Source organism: Ursus americanus, chromosome X (genome assembly GCF_024610735.1).
Source record: "Ursus americanus isolate L20-20 chromosome X, mUrsAme1.1.p, whole genome shotgun sequence".
In the NCBI taxonomy this organism is placed as follows: domain Eukaryota; kingdom Metazoa; phylum Chordata; class Mammalia; order Carnivora; family Ursidae; genus Ursus; species Ursus americanus.
Genome location: NC_142164.1, coordinates 28,591,068 through 28,613,094, shown reverse-complemented (window position 1 = coordinate 28,613,094; position 22,027 = coordinate 28,591,068). Strand labels below are relative to the sequence as shown.

The 22,027-nt window shown below is 44.1% G+C and overlaps 1 protein-coding gene across 4 annotated transcripts in view; it reads right to left on the bottom strand.

The window, feature by feature from the left end:
• Positions 1-22,027, bottom strand: part of LOC123778992 (uncharacterized) — a 36,895-nt gene that overhangs the window by 1,290 nt on the left and 13,578 nt on the right. For 2 of the 4 annotated variants that reach the window (XR_015723225.1, XR_015723226.1), the window contains exon 4: positions 2,545-2,590. Coding sequence is in view for 1 of the 4 variants with exons in the window: in XM_087859391.1 (XP_087715517.1) it covers positions 2,545-2,590; positions 9,277-10,166 (936 nt within the window). In the remaining 3 variants the exon portion in view is untranslated. Of the gene's footprint in view, positions 1-2,544; positions 2,591-9,276; positions 11,089-22,027 lie in introns of those variants that run through there. The other 2 variants (XM_087859391.1, XR_015723227.1) reach the window with 2 other exon arrangements.

The following is a 22,027-nucleotide window of genomic DNA, read 5'->3' as shown; positions in this document are numbered from 1 at the left end:
ACAAGCAGGGGGAGTGGGAGAGGAAGAAGCAGGCTCCTAGCGGAGGAGCCTGACATGGGACTCGATCCCAGAACGCCGGGATCACGCCCTGAGCCGAAGGCAGACGCTTAACCGCTGTGCCACCCAGGCGCCCCTCATCCCTTATTCTTAAGGCAAGAAGGTGGAACACGCATTTTAGGAAGATAGTTGACAGCAATGAGGGTAAGGGATCATAAAATGGCTCTGCCAACTATTTTTGCAAAGAAACACACAAACAAAACTGTCCTTTAGACTCCGCTGTCTTCTCTTCTCAGTATCCTAGTTGATGGGTTAACATTATATTTAAATCCTTTCAGAAGTTTCCAAGCTGCACAAAAGGCTTTTTCTCCTTGCCTGAGGCCTCTTGTTTGCTCTCCTATTTTAAGATTGGTGGTATTTTGGGACGCCTGGGTGGCTCAGTCAGTGAAGCGTCTGCCTTTGGCTCAGGTTATGATCCCAGGGTCCTGGGCTCAAGCCCCACATCCGGCTCCCTGCTTCTCCCTCTGCCTGCCACTCCCCCTGCTTGTGTTCTCTCTCTCTCTCTGACAAATAAATAAAATCTTAAAAAAAAAAGATTGGTGGTATTTCCGCAGCATGAACACGTAATCTCAACAAGGCCAGCATAATAGAGCTCATTTTGGGGGGATCCAAGTGTAGCAGTGGTCAGATCTCCATAAACATAAGGTAACTAGAGGCCACAGCTAGCTGTACTAGCTGTACTCTCAATATTGGTTTCACAAAAACACTCTATTTGCAAAACAAAGGAGGAAAACCATGTATTAAGTTTCTTGGGGGAAATTCATGCTGTATGGTTTGGAAATATATGGGAACACTACGTTTTTTCCCTGATTTGCTTCTTGTGGCTATGTTCCCTTCAGAATGCCATGGAGAAAGCGCTACATAAGCCTGGGAAGGAGAAAAAGCTAGTCACCAAACGGTACGTTTTCCTTTTCCTCTGCACATGCCTTGTCAGCCTGAAAAATGCTCCCAACCTCCTCCCAACGTTTCCAATCTGAGCCAGGTCTGGGGCCCTGGTCTCTGGTGTTGGGATGTCATTACTCAATGGTCAGCTTTGTGGGGCTGCTTTTAGATACTCCCACCACCAGACCTGCAACGCCTTCTTTTTAAAATTTTTTTTTAAATTTGTATTTGTTAGTAATCTTTACACCCAACGTGGGGCTTGAACCCACGACCCTGAAATCAAGAGTCACACACTCCTCCAACTGAGCCAGGCAGGCGCCCCTGTAACTCCTCTCAGGCACTCTGCAGCAAAGTCGATACACCCATCCTGATTTCCTTTCCTTTCTTTGTTGGGCAAATATCACTCTGAAATAACTTAAATTGGGGGTCACCTTTTTATTCCATGACTTACAAATTAGTCACCACTGCCTGAGGGAATAAAAATATTTAAAATTCACACTTTGAAAATGCCCCAAAATAAGGGCCACCCAAACCCCAAACGAATTTCACAAAAGGCGACTCTTCAAAATAGTATCGCCAAAATGAAAAACAATCCTTAAATGTTAGAAATCCTCAAGAGAATAGTCACTTACACGTCTAGCAGATTCGTAATGCTGAATTTGTGGTGCCTGTCAGGCCTATTTTGGCTATATGTAATTTTTCTCAGGCCAGTTATTATTCATTCAATATTGTTTTTTTGGCTTGTTTCTTCCATTCTTTGACAAATTTCCAAAGCTTGCAAACTATCCCCCCATTCTCACACACAGTGGGACTGTTCTAGCCATGTTTTCAGGTTGATACATCAAAGTATTTCAGAAAATTAAAACTTAGGGCTGTCACTCTCTACACTGCTTTACCAAACACTTAAAAACACCAGTAGGAGGGCCAGGAACTTGGACTTTGAAGCTGTCTCCCCCCACCAGTCTCAGCACCACTAAACAGACATTAGTTACTTACATAGTGTGTTCTGAGGATACATTTCTCCCTCCCCCCAATGTTTATCAATTCACCCACTTAACTAAGAGTTCATGCTTGGCTTTAATTTAGTACAACTGAACTCTCCCATAACTGGCTCCTCTGTGAATTAATTTGAAACTTCCACAGTCAGCCTGAGCCCCAATATGACTCCACATGGAGGTACTCTCTAAAGGATATCTGTTTGAAGGAGTCGAACTTTATTGAATACACACATATACATGTATATATGTACCATATAGATATATGCATATACCTATCTATATGTTTGCAAAATATATATATATATACACACTCACACATACATATATACATATATATTTAATTTTGTGTAAAGAATAGGAGAAGCAATTCATTTCTTCTTTTCCTTTAAGAAATCATGTTCCCTCTGGTAATAGGAAATATCCATAAGCTGCAATTCTCATATCCCATTTTCTACCTGCAAAGACTCCTACTAAAGGATCCTACAAATTATTTGCCAGTGTTAAAAAAGACAACTGAAAGACACCAACCTGAGAATGTTTAAGACATAAGTGTCTGAGTCCTAAAGCCGGTTTTAGAAAGGCTGCCCCATCACCCAGGTTTACTGACCTGCACTCGGATTTCAGTCACATTCATGCGTCTTGCAAGTTCCCGCCTGAGGAGAGAAAACCACAGATGTTTACTATTTGGAGTCGTGGATAAAATGAAATGTGTGGACATACATTTTACGCTTGTTTTAAAATGTGTACCCTCCCCCTCAAGAACCCCCCCCCCAGTAAACTTTTCTGTCATTTCCAGCTCCGGGCTTGCTTTATGGTTTCCCTTCAAAATTTAAGGTGGCATCAACTCCTTGGAAGTCAAGATAATTCTAACGCACTATTTAAAAAAATGAAAATTGATGCAAAAAAATCTATGATGAGCAAATTATCACAATATTATTTATTTTTTAAATTATTTTTTAAGTAAGCTCTATACCCAACATGGAGCTTAAACTCACAACCTTGAGATCAAGAGTTGTATGCTCTACTGACAGAGCCAGCCAGGTGACCCTCCCTCTAAATTTTATTTATTTATTTGTTTGTTTGTTTATTTATTTATATGATTTATTTTTTTTTTAAAGATTTTATTTATTTACTTGACAGAGATAGCCAGCGAGAGAGGGAACACAAGCAGGGGGAGTGGGAGAGGAAGAAGCAGGCTCATAGCGGAGGAGCCTGATGTGGGGCTCGATCCCAGAACGCCGGGATCACGCCCCGAGCCGAAGGCAGGCGCTTAACCGCTGTGCCACCCAGGCGCCCCAATATGATTTATTTTTTAAGTAGTCTCTATGACCTATGTGGGGCTCAAACTCACGACCCTAAGATCAGGAGTCATATGCTCTTCGGACTGAGCCAGCCAGGCGCCCCCTCCCTCAAGATTTTATTTTATTATTTAAAAAAATATTTTATTTATTTATTTGTCAGAGACAGAGAGAGCACAAGCAGGGGGAGCAGCAGGCAGAGGGAGAAACAGACTCCCCGCTGAGCAGTGAGCTCGATGCAGGACTCTATCCAGGGACCCCGGGATCATGACCTGAGCTGAACATGGACACTTAACCAACTGAGCCACCCAGGCATCCTGTCCTTCTAGATTTTAAATGAAAGGATCCAGCACTGCAATTGCAGGAGAGTACCTTATTCTCCTTACCCTATTCCAATAAATTTTTTTTTTTTTACAAAAAGCCAGTCTGTCTAAGCACAGACAATAAAAGAAAAAATGTATAAATTAGACTATATCAAAATTAAAAGCTTCTGGGGCACCTGGGTGGCTCAGTTGGTTAAGCGTCTGCCTTCGGCTCAGGTCATGATCCCAGGGTCCTGGGACGGAGTAACGCACCAGGCTTCCCGCTCAGAGGGAAGTCTGCTTCTCCCTTTGCCCCCCCACCCCCATGTGTGCACTCTCTCTCTCTCGCACACACAAAATAAATAAATAAAACTTTAAAAAAGTTAAAAACTTCTGTAGATTAAAGTACAAAATCAATAGAGTGAAAAGGTAACCCATGCAATGGGGGAAAATATTTGCAAATCATATATCTGATAAGGAGTTAATATCCAGAATATATTAAGGACTAAAACTCAATAAATAAACATCATTCAGATTAAAAAATGGGCAAAGGACTTGGACAGACATTTCTCCAAAGATGATATACAAATGGCCATGAAAAGACACTCAACATCACTAATTTTTTTAAATTTATTTTTTTGACAGAGATAGACAGCCAGCGAGAGAGGGAACACAAGCAGGGGGAGTGGGAGAGGAAGAAGCAGGCTTCCAGCAGAGGAGCCTGATGTGGGGCTCGATCCCAGAACCCCGGGATCATGCCCTGAGCTAAAGGCAGACACTTAACGACGGAGCCACCCAGGCGCCCCCCAACATCACTAATTAATCATTAAGGACGCACATATCAAAACCACACTGAGGGGCACCTGGGTGGCTCAGTCGGCTAAGTGCCTGCCTTTGGCTCAGGTCATGATTCCAGGGTCCTGGGATCGAGCCCTGTGTCGGGATCCCTGCTCAGCAGGGGGGTCTGCTTCTCCCTCTGCCTCTGCCACTCCCCCCACGCTTGTGTGTGTGTGCTCTCTCTCTCAAATAAATAAATAAAATCTTTTTTAAAAAAACCCAGACTGATACCACCTCATACCAGAATGGGTACTATTAAAAAAACAGAAAAGAACAATGTTGGTGAAGATGTGGAGAAATTAGAGCCCCTGTGCATTGTTGGTGGGAATAAATAGTGCAGCTGCCAAGGAAAACAGTGGAATAGTTGCTCAAAAAATTAAACATAGAATTACCATACGATCCAACAATTCCATTTCTGAGTATATACCCAAAAGAATGGAAAACAGGGTCTTGGAAAGATATTTTCACAGCGACGTTCACGGCCAAAAGGTGGAAGCAACCCAAGAGCTCATTAATAATAAACTGATAGGGCAACCACCCTGGGTCCCCTCCCCCCTTGGGAGCTTTGTACTATCACTTTGCTATGGCTCAATAAACCTCGCTTTGCTTCCCCCAAAAAAACAAAAACCAAGAAAACGGATAAATAAGATACGGTATACACACATGATGGAATATTATTCAGTGTTAAAACAGAGGAACGCTGAAGACTGTATGCTTGGGGAGTGGGAGGATGGGCAAAATGGGTGAAGGGGAGGGGGAGATACAGGCTTCCAGCTATGAAATAAATAAGTCACAGGAATAAAAGGCACAGCATGGAGAATGTAGTCAAGCTATTGGAATAGTGTCGTATGATGACAGATGGGAGCTACACCTGCAGTGAGCATAGCATGACATATAGAGAAGTTGAATCGCTATGTAGTACGTTTAAAACTAATGTAATATTGTTTGTCAACTATACTCAAAAAATTTCTTAAGATTTTATTTATCTATTTGAGGAGGGGAGAGGGAGGGAGGAGAGGGACAAGCAGACTCTGTGCTGAGCATAGACCCTGACGTGGGGCTTGATCCTCCTACCCTGAGATCATGACTGGATCTGAAAATAAGAGTCAGAGGCTCAACTGATCGAGCCGCCCAGGGCCCCTAAAATTTGTTTAAAAAGATGATTCAGGGGTGCCTGGGTGGCTCAGTCAGTTGAGTATCTCCCTTTGGCTCAGGTCATGATCCTGGGGTCCTGGGATTAAGCCTGGTGTCATTGGGCTCTCTGCTCAGCGGGGAGCCTTCTCCCTCTCCGTCTGCTCCCCCTGCTTGTGCTCTCTCTGTTTCTCTCTCAAATAAATAAATAAAATCTTTAAATAAATAAATAAATCACACACACACACACACACACACACACACACACACACACAGGAATATTACTCAGCCATAAAAAATGAATAGGATCTTGCCATTTGTGCCACAACACAGATTGACCCACAGGGTATAATGCTAAGTGAAATAAGTCAGAGGAAAACAAATACCATATGATTTCGCTTATATGTGGAATCTAAGAAATAAAGCAAAGAGAAAAATGAACATAAAAACAGACTCTAATACAGAGAACAAACTGATGGTTGCCAGAGGGGAATTGGGTCAGGGGACGGGTGAAAGAGAGGGGATTAAGAAGTATAATCTTCCATTTATAAAATAAATAAGTCATGGAAATGAAAATACAACATAGGGAATATAGTCAATAATACTGTAATAACGTTCTATAATGACAGATGGTGACTACGCTTATCACGGTGAGCACTGAGTAATGTATAAAATTGTTGAATCATGGGACACCTGGGTGACTCAGTCAGTTAAACATCTGCCTTCAGCTCAGTCCCTGATCCCAGGTTCTGGGATCGAGGCCCACGTCGGGCTCCCTGCTCAGTGGGGAGTCTGCTTCTCCCTCTGCTCCTCCCCCTGCTTTGCTCTCTCTCGTGCTCTCCCTTTCTCTCAAATAAATAAAAATAAATTTTAAAAATTGCTGTATCATTATGTCATACATCTGAAACTAATGTAACACGGTATGTTAGTTATACTTCAATAAAAAACCAAAAGCCTTATAAAAAATGAAAAGACTGTATGCTATGTAAAATAAACCAGTCACAAAAACACAAATACTGGGGCGCCAGGGCAGCTCAGTCAGTAAAGTGTCTGCTTTCAGCTCAGGTCTTGATCTCAGGATCCTGGGATGGAGCCCCACATCAGGCTCCCTGCTCAGTGGGGAGCCTGCTTCTCCCTCTGCCTCTGCCCTTCCCTCTGCTTGTGCTTGTGCTCTCTCTCTCTTTCTCTGTCAAATAAATGAATAAAATCTTTAAAAAAAAAAGACAAACACTGCCTAATTCCACTTGTATAAGATACTTAGTGTAGTCAAAATCATAGACAGAAAGTAGACTGGTGGTTACCAGGAACCGGGGGTAGGGGGGTGGGAATGGGTGTTACTGTGTAATGGTAATAGAGTTTTAGGTTTCCAATATGAAAAGATTTCTGGAAACGGATGGTGGTGATGGTTGCATAATATTAAGAATGTACCAATACCACCGAACTGTACGCTTAAAAATGGTAAAGACAGTAAATTTTATGTTAAGTGCATTTTACCAAAATAATCAATAAATTAATAATTAATAAAAATTAATAAATGAGCCTTAATAAAGAATAAAATTGTGCAAAGACTTGCATATGCACAATAAAAGATACTCAACATCACTAATTAATAGGGAAATGTAAATCAAAACCACAATGAGGGGCACCTGGGTGGTGCAGTCAGTTAAGCATCTGCCTTCAGCTCAGGTCATGATCCCAGGGTCCTGGGATCGAGTCCCACAACGGGCTCCTTGCTGCTCCCCCTGCTTGTGCTCTCTCTCTCTGATAAATAAATAAATAAAATATTCAAAAAAATTGAATAAAGTTTATCTTCTTAAAAAAAAAACAACAATGAGATACCACTTCATGTCCATTGAGATGGCTAACAAAAAAGAGGGGCGTCTGGCTGGCTTAGCCAGTAAAGTGTGCAACTTTTTTTTTTTTTTTAAAGATTTTATTTATTTATGTGACAGAGAGACAGCCAGCGAGAGAGGGAACACAGCAGGGGGAGTGGGAGAGGAAGAAGCAGGCTCATAGCAGAGGAGCCCGATGTGGGACTCGATCCCGGTACGCCGGCATCACGCCCTGAGCCGAAGGCAGACGCTTTAACGACTGCGCTACCCAGGCGCCCCAACTTTTTTTTTTTTTTTGAGAGAAAGAGAGAGAGCAGAAGTGGGGAAGGACCAGAGAAAGAGGGGAAAAGAATCTTAAGCAGTTCCATGCTCAGCATGGAGCCTGACGTGGGGCTCAATTTTACAATCCTGAGATCGTGACCTGAGTGGAAATCAGGAATTGGATGCTAAACCACTGAGCCACCCAGGCACCCTGAGTGTATAACTCTTGATCTCAGGGTTGTGAGTTCAAGCCCCATGTTCAGTGTAGAGATTACTTAAAAATAAAATCTTGAAAATAAAAAGTGTTGGGGTGTCTGGGTGGCTCGGTTGGTTTAGCATTATTCTCAGTCACAGCTGCATTATTCACAATAGCCAAAGGATAGAAACAAAAGTGCCCATTAATAAATGAATAGATAAGTAAAATATGGTATTTACAAACAACGGAATATTACTCAGCCCTAAAAAGGAAGGAAATTCTGAGACACACTACATCATGCATGAACCCTGAGGATATCATGCTAAGTGAAATACACCAGTCATAAAAAGAAAAGCACTGTGTAATTCCACTTAAAGGAGGCACCTACAGCAGTCAAATTCATTAAAAAACAAAGTAAAAAGGTGACTGCCAGGGGCTGGGGGAGATGGGGGAGAGTGAGTTGTTCACTGTCTATCCTTTTAGTTTTGCAAGGTGAAAAGAGATCTGGAGATTAGTTGTACAAAAATATAAATGTACTTAATACTGAATTGTACACTTAAAATTGTTAAGATCATAAATTTTATCTTTATGTATATTTTACCACAATTTCTTGCTTTTAAAGTTTGTTAATTTTTTTTAGTAGCCTCTACACCCAAAGTAGGGTTCAAACGCACAGCTCCGCAATCAAGAGCTGCACGATCCTCGGACGGAGCCAGGCAAGGGCCCCTATTTTACCACAATTTTTTAAAAGTCTTTTAAGTCTTTTTTTTTTAACTAATTAACTAATTTTATTTATTTATTTAAGGAATCTCTACACCCAAGTGGGGCTCAAACTCACAACCCCCGAGTTCAAGAGCCGCACGAACCTCCAACTGAGCCAGTCAGAAGCCTCTAATTTACCACAAGTTTTTTAAGTATTTTTTTAAAAAAGATTTTATTTACTTATTTGACAGAGAGAGAGGGAGAGAGAGAGCACAAGCAGGGGGAGCAGCAGGCAGAGGGAGAGGGAGAAGCAGACACCGCGCAGAGCCCCGATGAGGGGCTCGATCGTAGTATCCCCGGATCATGATCCTAGCGGAAGGCAGACGCTTCCCCGACTGAGCCACCCAGGCGTCCCAAGTCTTTTTTTTTTTTTTAAAGTTTATTTAAGTAATCTCTACTCCCAGTGTGGGGCTCGTACTCATGTGCGTCGGAGGTCAAGAGTCGCGGGCTCTGTAAACGGAGCCAGCCCGGCGCCCCTACCGCAACTTAAAAAGCAAAACCAAAAAGATCACCCACCCCAGTTTCCAGACTTGTTTCACATAATTACCGTATAAAAATATTTCCCTTGATGCACAGAAGGCATTCTCCCTCCCTCAACCCTTGGCCTTTTTGGTTTAGGAGGGAAAGAAGGAGGCTGAGGGGTGGGAGAGAAACAAAGACGCCTGGAAACGAGCCCAAGGTCCCTGGAGAACCGGGCACCTGCTGGGGCTAGCTTCTTACCTTGTAAGCACATCTGGGTATTGGGTGTGCTGGAAAACGCTTTCCAGCTCCTGCACCTGCATCGGAGTGAACTTATTGCGCTGGACTCCTCGCTGCCTGCTCCGGGGCTGCGGAGCCGCAGCAGCAGCCGCTTGGGGTGGCTCTTCAGGCGGCTGCTGCCCCAGCTCCTGGACGCCACCGCCGACCTCGGGGTTCTCTTCATCCTCGCGGTTCACGATGCCTTCACGGTTGATGTCGCCTTCGTAGTTGATGTCGCCTTCATAGTTGACGACGCCTTCATAGTTGATGTCGCCTTCGTAGTTGATGTCGCCTTCGTAGTTGATGTTGCCTTCGTAGTTGATGTCGCCTTCGTAGTTGATGTCGCCTTCAAAGTTGATGTCGCCTTCAAAGTTGATGTCGCCTTCAAAGTTGATGTCGCCTTCGTAGTTGATGTCGCCTTCAAAGTTGATGTCGCCTTCGTAGTTGATGTCGCCTTCAAAGTTGATGTCGCCTTCAAAGTTGATGTCGCCTTCAAAGTTGACGCCGCCTTCAAAGTTGACGCCGTCTTCAAAGTTGACGCCGCCTTCGTAGTTGGCGCCGCCTTCGTAGTTGGCGCCACCTTCGTAGTTGGCGCCGCCTTCGTAGTTGGCGCCACCTTCATAGTTGACGCCGCCTTGGTAGTTGACGCCGCCTTCGTAGTTGAAGCTGCCTTCATAGTTGACGCCGCCTTGGTGGTTGATGTTGCTCACAAGGCTTGGATTTCCTTCATGAATGCGGCCGCCTTCAGCTTCTGGTGCTGCACCCTGCACAGATTCAGATCTCATTTCCATTTCGTACATTCCCAGCCAGTAGTTGCTGGGGTCATAGTAGACACCGGGGTCATAGTAGCTGCCTCTGGGCAGAGGCTCCATGGCGGTGGTGAGGTGGAAGTCCAGCGCTTCCACAAACCCTCTGGTGGTTGAGAACACAGCTGCAGGCAGAGGCTCAAGCTGGTCCTCTTTTGGCGCCTCTGCGATTCCACAGGGTTTGGAGCAGGTTTAATGCCCGCGCACTCTGCCGTAGACGATTGCTATTGGCTTTCCTTTTCCCGCCAATTGCAGTGGGTGGGACTTGCTTAGGCACAGAAGTGGCCGGGGCGTGGCCAAAATGTAGGCGCTCTGGGAAAGATGGGTGCTGGTAGGGGGCTTGGGTGTGTGGAGAATGGCGGCTCTAATTTACAGTTCAGTTTACCACTCCCCGACTTGACCGGAGTGTCGGCTCTGAGAAAAGGGCTGTACTGGATTATGCAAACCGATCTGGGGGCAATGGCTGGGGAAGGGGAAGTGGGGGGGGAGAGATGGGGGCTGGAGACTTCACACAACCTACAGGACGCTTTCGGAAAATTTTGGAGAAAGTCTCAGGGTCCAACCCTCTATATTTGGCGGTCTGCACACACCACAGGCTAGTAATTAAGCTAAAATGATTAACTGAGTTTCTGGAAGGACACAGAAGACGGAGCCCACCATGTTCCCGGGGGTGCCCAGAGAGGGATCTCGGGGCCGGGTTTGCGGAGCATTCTGGGTAAATGCGCTCCACAAGAAATCCAATGTGACCCTCGAAAAAGTTCAAGTAATCCAGATTTTTAGTGATGAATCCACTTCAGAGTGCGAGTGTAGGCCCCCCCCCAGTGCTTAGTGCACCCAAAAAACCTAGTGTATTTTACTAGCGTTGGACACCACAGTGGAGTACGCATCTTCTGTAGTGTTCCACTCCAACGTCTGTGGTAGCAGGTCCCCCGTGGAAGCTCAGCCCGTTCCTGTGCTGGGCTCCTGGCATGAACCCAGGTGACCTTCCACCTACCTCTGCCCCCCCGCCCCCCGCTGCTCCTTCTCCCGCCCCCCCCCCCACATTTTCTCCACCCCTTTTCCTAAAAATATCAACCTGGTCTCTTGCTCAGCTTTTTTTTTTTTCCCACTGTGTGATTCAGTGTTATCTAACCTCCAGTCACTCACGTACCCGGGCTGAGTGTTGCCCTAACTCCGTACCAACCATGCTAGTATTTACTTAAAAATTTCAAGCTAAATTTAATTTACTTTTTATTTTAAAATTCAAATGGAGCCCTATTCTAAGCAAAAGTAGCCAGGAAACTGGGGACCCTGGTTGGCTCAGTTGATTAAGTGTCCAACTCTTTTTTTTTTAAAGATTTTATTTATTTGTAAGAGAGAGACAGAGAGAGAGCACACAAGCAAGGAGAGTGGCAGGCAGAGGTAGAAGGAGACTCCCTGCCGAGCAGGGAGCCCGAATCGGGACTTGATCCCAGAACTCCGGGATCAGGACCTGAGCTGAAGGCAGTCGCTTCACCCACTGAGCCACCCAGGCTCCCTAAGTGTCCAACACTGGATCTCAGCTCAGGTCTTAATCTCAGGGTCGTGAGTTCGAGCCCTGTGTTGGGCTCCACGCTGAGCATGGAGCTTACTTAAAAAAAAAATGTAGCCAGGAATCATGGTCTGACGTGACAGGTTTCTGAGAGCACAAGCCCTGGAGTCAGACTACAGAGTTCTACTTCCTGGTTTTGCTCACCACTTGTTATCTGGCTAATCTGGTGAGATGCTTATTCTTATTTTGCCTTGGTTTAATCATCTTTAAAGTGGGAACTACCAATTGTAATGGGATGTCCTGAGTATTAATCGAGGTGATAATAACAAAACTTCACAAATGACCATTCACCATGCAGCCTCACATTTCCACTGCAGCCCTGTTCATATATTTTTTTCCACATGAGCCCAAGAGGAGAGAGAGAGAGATTGTTCAACGTGTGCCATGAAAATAGGACATTTTCTTGTAAAAATAATACTCGTATTGTGTCTTTTTGCACATGTATGTGCTTCAGTCCATAAGCCTATGTTGGCTGCTTCATGTTCATTTCACTAGACAGATTCTCTTTCTAGACCTAATGCATTTTATTCCTAGAAGCCAGAAAATAATAATGCAAAAATAGTCACCGTGTATTAAATGCCTATTCTAGGCCCAACAGAGGGATAAGCACTATAAAAGTTATAGTCACCAGCACAACAGGGTCTAATTCACATTTTTATCATCAGAATGTTCTGGCTTCCTAGTGTAGAATGGTCATAGGAGAGAAAAGGTGAAAGCAGGGAGACAGAAAGCTAATGTAGCATTCTACTTTCAGAAAGAGTGGTGAGGTTTAAGGCATGTGGGAAAAGTGAAAGGTTGTGGTATGTGTTTTTGCGGTGGAGCTTAGAGGATTTGCTGATGGATCGGATGTTTGGAGTAGAAGAGGCTACAAAACTCACTGAACCCTCACGAAAACCTAGTGATGCAAGCACTGTTATTATGCCCACTTTTCAGGTGAGGAAGTTGAGAGACAGGTTCACGCAACTGGCCCAGGACACACAGTGAGTCAGGCTTTGGACCCATCCCCCCTTTTTATTTATTTATTTATTTATTTATTTATTTATTTATTTATTTATTTTTTAAAGATTTTATTTATTTATTTGACAGAGATAGAGACAGCCAGCGAGAGAGGGAACACAAGCAGGGGGAGTGGGAGAGGAAGAAGCAGGCTCCCAGCGGAGGAGCCTGATGTGGGGCTCGATCCCAGAACGCCGGGATCACGCCCTGAGCCGAAGGCAGGCGCTTAACTGCTGTGCCACCCAGGCGCCCCCCCATCCCCCCTTTTTAAAAAAGATTTTCTTTATTCATTTGAGAGAGAGAGAGAGCACAAGAAGGGGGAGAGGCGGAGGGAGAGGGAGAAGCAGACTCCCCGCTGAGCCAGGAGCCTGACGTGGGACTCGAGCCCAGGACCTGGAGATCATGACCTGAGCCGAAGGCAGACGCTCAACCATCTGAATCACCCAGGCGGCCCCGGACTCACACACTCTTAACTTCCTCTTCCTCCTTTTTTTAATTTAAATTCAATTTAATTAACCTTTACTCTATTATCAGTTTCAGAGGTAGAATTTAGTAATTCATTAGTTGCCTATAACACCCATGCTTATTACTTCAAGCGAATTCCGTAAGGTCTGTTACCGTTACCCCATCCCCCGCCACCTCCCCTCCAGCAACCTTTTGTCTTGCCTCTTCCCCATTATTAGTGACCTTTTCCTGCTCCCCACCATGTACCTCATTTCCTATTTCCTTTATTTCTTATGCTATTTCATTATCTTTTTTCTCCTTTCTCCCTCTTCCTTGACTGGGATAAAACCCAAGGATCTCAGTTAGCCCAGTAGAGTGTCAGTTAGTTAAAGACGCAAGTGACTGAGTCCTGTCCTGTGGATTCCCTAGATGCTGTGAAGGGCTAAGGGCCTTTCCATGTTCAGAATCACCACGAAGACCATGGGCTCCAGTACTGCCCCTGTTGCGAGGCTACAAACTCAGTGGGTCTATCTCTCTGTTTAATGTGCCAAAAACATAAAATGAAACAAAACAAAACAAATAACCAATATTTGTAAATACATACAGAAAGTTTAAAAAAGAATATAACATCACTTCAGAGCACACTCAATTTTCAGAAAAATAAAGGGTGATGGGGCACCTGGCTGGCTCAGTTGGAGGAGCATGCGACTTTTGATTTCGGGGTCATGAGTTCAAGCACCATGTTGGGTACAGAGATGACTTCAAAAATTAATCTTAAAAATATTTAAAAAAAATAAATCAAGCCGAGAAATGTTGGTCTGATGCTAGCTAGCTAGGTTTTTGTAAACAGCGTTTGACTGAAATCAAGGGGAGAAGACTAAGGGGTGGCCAGTTGTGTAAGTGAAGGGTCTGATTCTGTCTCTCTTTAAAATTTTGTTAATTTGGGGCCTGGGTGGCTCAGTCGGTGAAGCACCTGCTGTTGGCTCAGGTCATGATCCCGGGGACCTGGGATTGAGTCCTGCATCGGGCTCCTTGCTCAGCAGGGTATCTGCTTCTCCCTCTGCCTGCTGCTCCCCGTGCATGTGTTCACTCTTCCTTCCTCTGACAAAGAAATAAAATAAAATCTTTAATAAATAAATAAATATTTTATTTTTAAATATTCTCTACACACATTATGGGGCTCAAACCCACAACCCTGAGATAAAGAGTTGCTTGCTCCACTGACTGAGGCAGCCAGGTGCCCCTGGAAAATAAGTTTTGAACTTTGGGTCTTTGTGAGTGGAAAATGGGGTATGTGAACCCCAGTTTATGGGAATTCAACATTACCAGAGGGAACACGATTTCCTTAAAACAAAAAGACAAAAAACAACAAAACTACTTCTTCTTCTTCTTTTTTTTTTGAAGGTATTCTTTTTTTTTTTTTTAAAGATTTATTTATTTAGGGGCGCCTGGGTGGCACAGCGGTTGAGCCTCTGCCTTTGGCTCAGGGCGTGATCCCCGTGTTACGGGATCGAGCCCCACGTCGGGCTCCTCTGCTGTGGGCCTGCTTCTTCCTCTCCCACTCCCCCTGCTTGTGTTCCCTCTCTCGCTGGCTGTCTCTCTCTCTCTGTCAAATAAATAAATAAAATCTTAAAAAAAAAAAAGATTTATTTATTTGACAGAGCGAGAGACAGCCAGCGAGAGAGGGAACACAAGCAGGGGGAGTGGGAGAGGAAGAAGCAGACTCCCGGCAGAGGAGCCCAATGTGGGGCTCGATCCCAGAACACTGGGATCACGCCCTGAGCCAAAGGCAGACGCTTAACGACTGAGCCACCCAGGCACCCCATACTTCTAATCTCTGTATACAATTATATATATATATATATAAATTTATTATAAGTAAAATAAATACCTGGGGCACCTGAGTGGCTCAGTCAGTTGGGCATCTGCCTTTGGCTCAGGTCATGATCCCAGCATCCTGGGATCGAGTCCTGCATCGGGTTCCCTGCTCAGCAGGGAGCCTGCTTCTCCCCCTTCCACTGCTGCTACCTCTGCTTATACTCTCTCTCTGTGTCAAATAAATAAATAAAATCTTTTTAAAAAAAGGAAAATAAATTTGTAAGTAAATAAAATTAAAATATTTATGTCAGTATTTAAATTTATATACGATATGGATAGCATATTAGTAATACATAAATGTTATATATAAATACATATTTTCATATGCATATGTGTGGAGATATATATATATATATATACACACACACAATAGGGAGGACTTCTATGTGGAGGCTCTCTGTAAGATGGGAATAATAGCAATGTCTCTGCCACAGAATTGACGAGAGGAAGAAATGACTTAACATATGTAAGTACCTGGCACAATGTCCAGCCACAGAAGAAGCCCTCAGAAATGTTCACTACTAGAGCGCCTGGGTGGTTCAGTCGGTTGAGCAGCTGACACTTGGTTTTCAGTTCAGGTCATGATCTCAGGGTCCTGGAATGGAGCCCTGCGTTGAACCCAGAGTTGGGTTCTGCATTCGGTGGGGAGTCTGCTTGAGATTCTCTCCCTCTGCTCTTCCTCCCACTTGTGCTTTCTCTCTCAAATAAATAAATAAATCTTATAAAAATGTTCACTACTATTATTGCCTAATATATCCTATCACCACAGTATAACCCGTGGCATATGTGGCATGATGGAAAAAGGCATGATTAGAATTACACACTGAAATACCTACAGAAGAAACTATGTGATGTCTTGATTTCCATCAAAGTAATCCGGGAGCATATGCAAGTATGCTGAATTGGTTAGGGTATTGATGAAACAAGGCTGGCTAAGAATAATTGCTGAAACTGAGATATGAACACATAAGGTTGTGATTCTCTCTGCTTTTGTGTATGCCTGACATTTCACATAGTAAAAAACATGTTTTGGCTTTTTTTTTTAAGTTTTAGTTATTTAAGTAATTTCTGCACCCAACATGGGGCTTGAATTCACAACCCTGAGATCAAGAGTCATATGCTCTTCTGACTGAGCCAGCCAGACACCCCTAAAAAACATGTTTCGTTTTGTTTTTAAATTGTTTTAAAGATTTATTTATTCATTTGAGAGAGAGAGAGCATGAGCGGGGGGGGGGGGGAGTGCCCGCAGAGGGAGAGGGAGAGAGAGAATCCCAGGCAGACTCTGCACTGAGCTCAGAGCCTGATCTCATGACCCCGAGATCATGACCTGAGCTGAAACCAAGAGTCGGATGGCTCAACTCAGTGAGCCACCCAGGCGCCCCTACAAAACATGTGTTAAATGACCAGGGTTACTAGCTCAATAGGTAACATAAGCAAGGAGAGTGGGACTGGCAAACTGAGGAAGAATATATCTCTATCAAAGGGGATGGCCAGTACTCAGCCCCAGCTCAGTGTGCTGGGGGGGAATATTGGGCCAAGACTGCCAGATTTTCCAGTTTTTTTCAAGACTGGCTCCAAATCAAATGTTTATATGAAACCTTCCATTCTTTAAATGTTGACAACTAACTGAAATATGTTTTTTTAAGATTTTATTTACTTATTTGACAAAGAGAGCCAGAGAGCACAGGTGGGGGGAGGGGCAAAGGGAGAGGGAGAAGCAGCCTCCCCACTGAGCAGGGAGCCCGATCTGGGGCTCAATCCCAGGCCCCTGGGATCATGACCTGAGCCGAAGGCTGATGCTTGACCATCTGAGCCACCCAGGCGTCCATAACTAAAATATGTTTTATTGAAAAGTGTGCTGACTATCCAAAAAAGGTCTGCAGAATAGATTCAGGCTGTGGCAGCCAATTTGCAACCTTTGCCTGAGAAGCTAACATTAAACAACTTTCATTCTCTGGAGCAGAAGAATGTCACTGAAAGCACTGAAAAGAAAGTGAGAAAGAACGAACTCCTAAAGTTCACCATCCTAGGACGCCATTGTTCTACCCTCTTCCTTCTGGCTCTCATATATGCTTTGTTTTCTCCCTTCTCTGTCCCTGGCTGTTTCTTTAACTCGATCCTTCACTCTGTTTACCTAGTTCTGATCTCAAATTTCTGATCACCGAGGACCAAGACATTTGGGTGTCCCGGACAGGAGGCCCTATGGTAATAAATCAGACCCCACATGACCTGATCATACTTGCTGGAACGTTTTGTAGCTGCTCTTAATGATAAGTGGGCATATTTGGGAGGGTCTTAAGAAATATTATGCCTCAGAGACAAGGTAACCAACTGAGAAGTTCAGAGTACTTTGGAGAAGAAAAAGGGAATTTTGTGAAATTAGTATCTCTGTGGTGAAGGAACAATTTCCTGAAGTTCAGCGGTTCTTTCAATCTCCTGTGTTTCTTCTTCTTCTATTAAATGAAGTAAAATTTAAATTTAATACTTTTTATTTTTTAAAGCATATGTAGTATGATTCCAATCTTATCAGATTCCCTCTCTACATACATTTATTCATTCACCCTTTCTTCTTCACCCTGCACCTAGGGACAGCCTTGAGAATATCAAGCAATATGGAATATCACCAATACCAACCATGATTATTTTTTTCTCCCTGAGATGTGAGTAGATTTGTTCTTTCTGCTTTGGATTTCTAGTAATTCCTTGAATTTTCATAATGCCAATGATCACTTATGACTAAAAGTATATAAAAGAACAAAAGAATAGAAATTCAAAAAATTTTAAATGCATCAATATTTCAATCTTTTTGATTTTCAAGATTGGGAAATGAACTTGGATTGGCAGGTAAAGTGCAAAACTTTCCCTTATATTTGAATTTCAAATAAACAACAAATAATGTTTTCTTATAAGTATGTCCCAAATGTTGCATGGGATGTTCTTATTGAAAAATATATTGTTATCTGTAATTAAAATGTAATTCAAGGGGCTCCCGGGAGGCTCAGTCAGTTAAGCGTCTGCCTTCAGCTCAGGTCATGATCGAGCCCCTCAGTGGGCTCCCTACTCAGCGGGGAGTCTGCTTCTCCCTCTCCCTCTGTCTGCCGCTCCCCCTATTTGTGCTCTCTCTCTCCCTGTCAAATAAATAAATAAAATCTTAAAAAAAAAAAGTAATTCAAAATCTTTAAAAAAAAACAAAAGGAACTCCTGGGTGGCTCAGCTGGTTGGGTGTCTGCCTTGGGCTCAGGTCATTATCTCAGGGTCCTGGGATGGAGCCCCACATCCAGCTCCCTGCTCAGCAGGGAGTCTGCTTCTCCCTCCCCCCCCGCCCCTCCCCCCCCAGCTTGTGCTCTCTCCCCCCTCAAATAAATTTAAAAAAAATCTTAAAAAATGTAATTCAGCCTCCTTTTTTATACTCAATAATGCAAATGTGATATAAACATATTGCCATTTCCATAGAAAATACTTTCAGGGGTGCCTGGGTGGCACAGCGGTTAAAGCGTCTGCCTTCGGCTCAGGGCGTGATCCTGGCGTTGTGGAATCGAGCCCCACATCGGGCTCCTCCGCTAGGAGCCTGCTTCTTTCTCTCCCGCTCCCCCTGCTTGTGTTCCCTCTCTCGCTGGCTGTCTCTATCTCTGTCGAATAAATAAATAAAATCTTAAAAAAAAAAAACTTTCAATACGTTGTACTTTTCCCTCCATACCTTTCAGATTTTTCTTTTAGTTCAGAAAAGATTAAAAAACATGTACTTTGACTTGAGCCATTACTTTTTTTTTAAGATTTTATTTATTTAATTGTTTGTTTGTTTATTTATTTTAGAGAGAGCGCTAGCAGGGGAGGAGCAGAGGAGGAGGGAGAGGAAGAGGGAAAAAATCTCAAGCCCTAACCCTAACTGCACTGAGCCAGTGGGGAGCCTGATGCAGGGGCTCAATCTCAGGACCCTGAGATCCTAACTTGAGCCAAAACCAAGAGTCCCAAGCTTAAGGGGCTGAGCCACCCAGGCACCCAGAGCCATTCCTATATTATATGTACACACATATATACACGACACAGTGCACACCCTATATTATATAACATGAGATACACACAGACACACAGATACACACACACACCCTAACGCAAGCTGAATTGAGTGTATTGCCCAACGGGGCTCTCTGAAACGTCTTGTGACCCATCGCTCTTCCCTTCAGTCATTTCAGGCACCTGGCTGAGAAAAGACACGGTCTCCTGTTCAGCTTAGACTCCAAGAAGGTCATGAGGAACCAGAAGGATGCAGGGAACTGGTTGCTTCCGTGGCTCAATTCCGTGGATGCACACGGCCGGTCCCGTCGCTGGCAGGAGCCCACTCAAGGAGCGGGAAGGGCTTTGTCGACTTCCCAGTCACTAGATCCAAGTCTCCGCTTTGGGCAGTTGCGTGGCATCGCGTTCTGGAAGCCGAGGCAACACTGGCAGCGACAGAGGCTCCAGCGGCGGGTTCGCACCGCCAGGAGCGGGGGGCCTCGGACTCCGGAGGGAAGCATCGCACTTGGTCTAAGGGTCCCGAGCCCAGCAAATCCGCCCGCTCCTCGCGGGGCCGCCGCTCTCGCTCGCACCCTTCTTGCTCGCCGTCTGGGAACTGGAATGGCTTGACCCATCAGCGGGGTGGCCTCGATCAAGGATCCCCAAGCCAGTCCTACCGATCCCGCTCCTGATCACGCACCCGACTGCGGCCCTCTGTGCCACGGGGCACCCCCTTCCCTTCTGTCGCGGCCGCTCCCGGCGCCCCTACGGGAGTGGGGGCGACCAGTCGTGGCTGGCCTGCTGGGCTCGGAGAGGGAGGAGGTGAGTGAGACGGACGCAGCTTTGCCCTGAGGAGCCCGCCTGCCTTCAGGGTCCCCTTCCCAGTTCATCCAGTTCCGGAATGATCCCATTTAAGTGTTTTCTGCCCACCTTGCACCCATTTTCATTCTTGTCTTCCATTCATCCACTTCAAGCCCTTATAAATCCTACTCCCTACATCCTCGCTCTTACTCAGGTCCCTTCATACGGTGACCTGGCCTCCCACTCACCCTTCCACCTCCGACTTGGAGAGGACACGGCCAAGCACCTCCTACTTACTGGAATTTACTTCTTTTAATTTAATTTAATTTAAATTTAATTTTCCCGGCCAGATCAGGTTAATCAACCCTGGCTATCAATGGGGTGACAGATGTCGCAGCCAGATCACCCTCCATCAGGAATTTACTTGTTTTATGCTATCTTTCCAGAGCACATTTTTTTCGCCACTAGATTAAGCTCGTGTAAGGAAGGAACCCTATTTTTTCTTAAGTTTTTTATTTTAATTCCAGTATAGTTAACATGCAGCGTTCTATTAGTTTCGGATGTACGATATAGGGATTCAACAGTTCTATACATTACTCGGTGCTCGTCATGGTAAGTGTACTCTAGGAGCCCTGCTTTATTCATCACAGAATTCCAAGTGTCTGGCACTTAGTAGGCACTCAACGGCTGCGGCTGCTTCGGGATGATGGACAAACATTCCGGTGTGAGACAGTAACATGATTTGTAAATGCAAATTCTTTGTTGGGAGTTGGGGAAGGTGGAGAATAAGGGTTAAAGTAGGAGAGGAGAACAAAAAGACCTTCCTAAGTGCTCTATAAACCTAGCTATTGTGCCCATATAATGAATGGTTAGTTATCGGTCCTATTATTATTGTTGTAGATGTTCTTTTAAATGTCCTCACCTGGTGTTATTTATCAGCTTCTTCCCTCTCTATTTCTGTGTCTATTTTATCTTAATTTTTTCAGCTTTATGGAGGTATAACAAATAAAAATTACAAATATTTACGTTGTACAACTTGATATTTTGACATATGTATACATTGTGAAATGATTGCCAAAATCAAGGTAACTAACATATCACCTCACCAGTTGCCTTTTATTTCTGCTAAGAACACTTAAGATCCACTCTCGGCAAATTTCAAGGATCAAGACGGTATTGTTAACGTAATAACCACGGTGTACACTGAATCTCCAGAACGTATTAATCTTGCATATTTGAAATTTTGTACTCTTAGTCCAACATCTCCCCATTTCCCCTAAACCCCAACTCCTGGAAGCCACCCTTCTGCTCGCAGCTTCTATGAGTTGAATTCTTTTAGATTCCACATGGAAGTGAGATCATGCACTATTTGTCTTTTCTGTGGCTGGCTTACTTCATTCAACACAGTGTCTTCCAGGGTCATCCAAGTTTTTGTAAATGGCATTTCCTAACTTTTTAAGACCAACTGATATTCCATTACAGTTAAATATATATTTATTTAAATATATAGTAATTCAATTTAAATATATTTAGTATTTAAATATATATTTAATATTCAAATAAATATATATATTTCACCACATGGAGCCATGAACAGTGGTGATTTTACAAGTCTCCTGGTCCTAATGGTCTAATATTATCAGACAAAATTTAAAGAAAAATCATGGAATTTTACCCTTCACACCAGATTATAGGAGACGAAACTGCTATACCAGGCCCCAGACTGGGATTCAGTATGCAAATGATACAGCTTCCTGGGACAAACCGGAAGAGTCCACGGCGTCCTGAGATAGGGCAAAGAACACAAAATCTGTCCTGCTTTATTGCCACTTGCAACCATCAGCAGTAATCGGTAACTTGGGGCTATGTTTGATTTCCTCCTCCCCCTTCTAAGGCTAGAACTCTATATGCAAATAGCTCAAATGAGTTCTGCCGAATTTTGTCAGTACAGAAACAATAAAGCTTAAGTTCTAACATTTTTCTTAAGATTTTATTTATTTATGTGACAGAGAGAGCAAGCTAGCACAAGCAGAGGGAGCTGCAGAGGGAGAAGGAGAAGCAGGCTCCCTGCTAAGCAGGGTCCCAACTCAGGGTGGTGAGATCCAGCCCAGCACTGGGCTCCAGGCTTGGCTTAGAGACAGCCTGGGATTCTCTGCTTCTTCCACTCCACCTGCCCCTCCCCCAACTCGTGCTCCCTCATGTACACAATCTCTCTCTAAAATAAATTAAAAAGTAAAAAATAAAA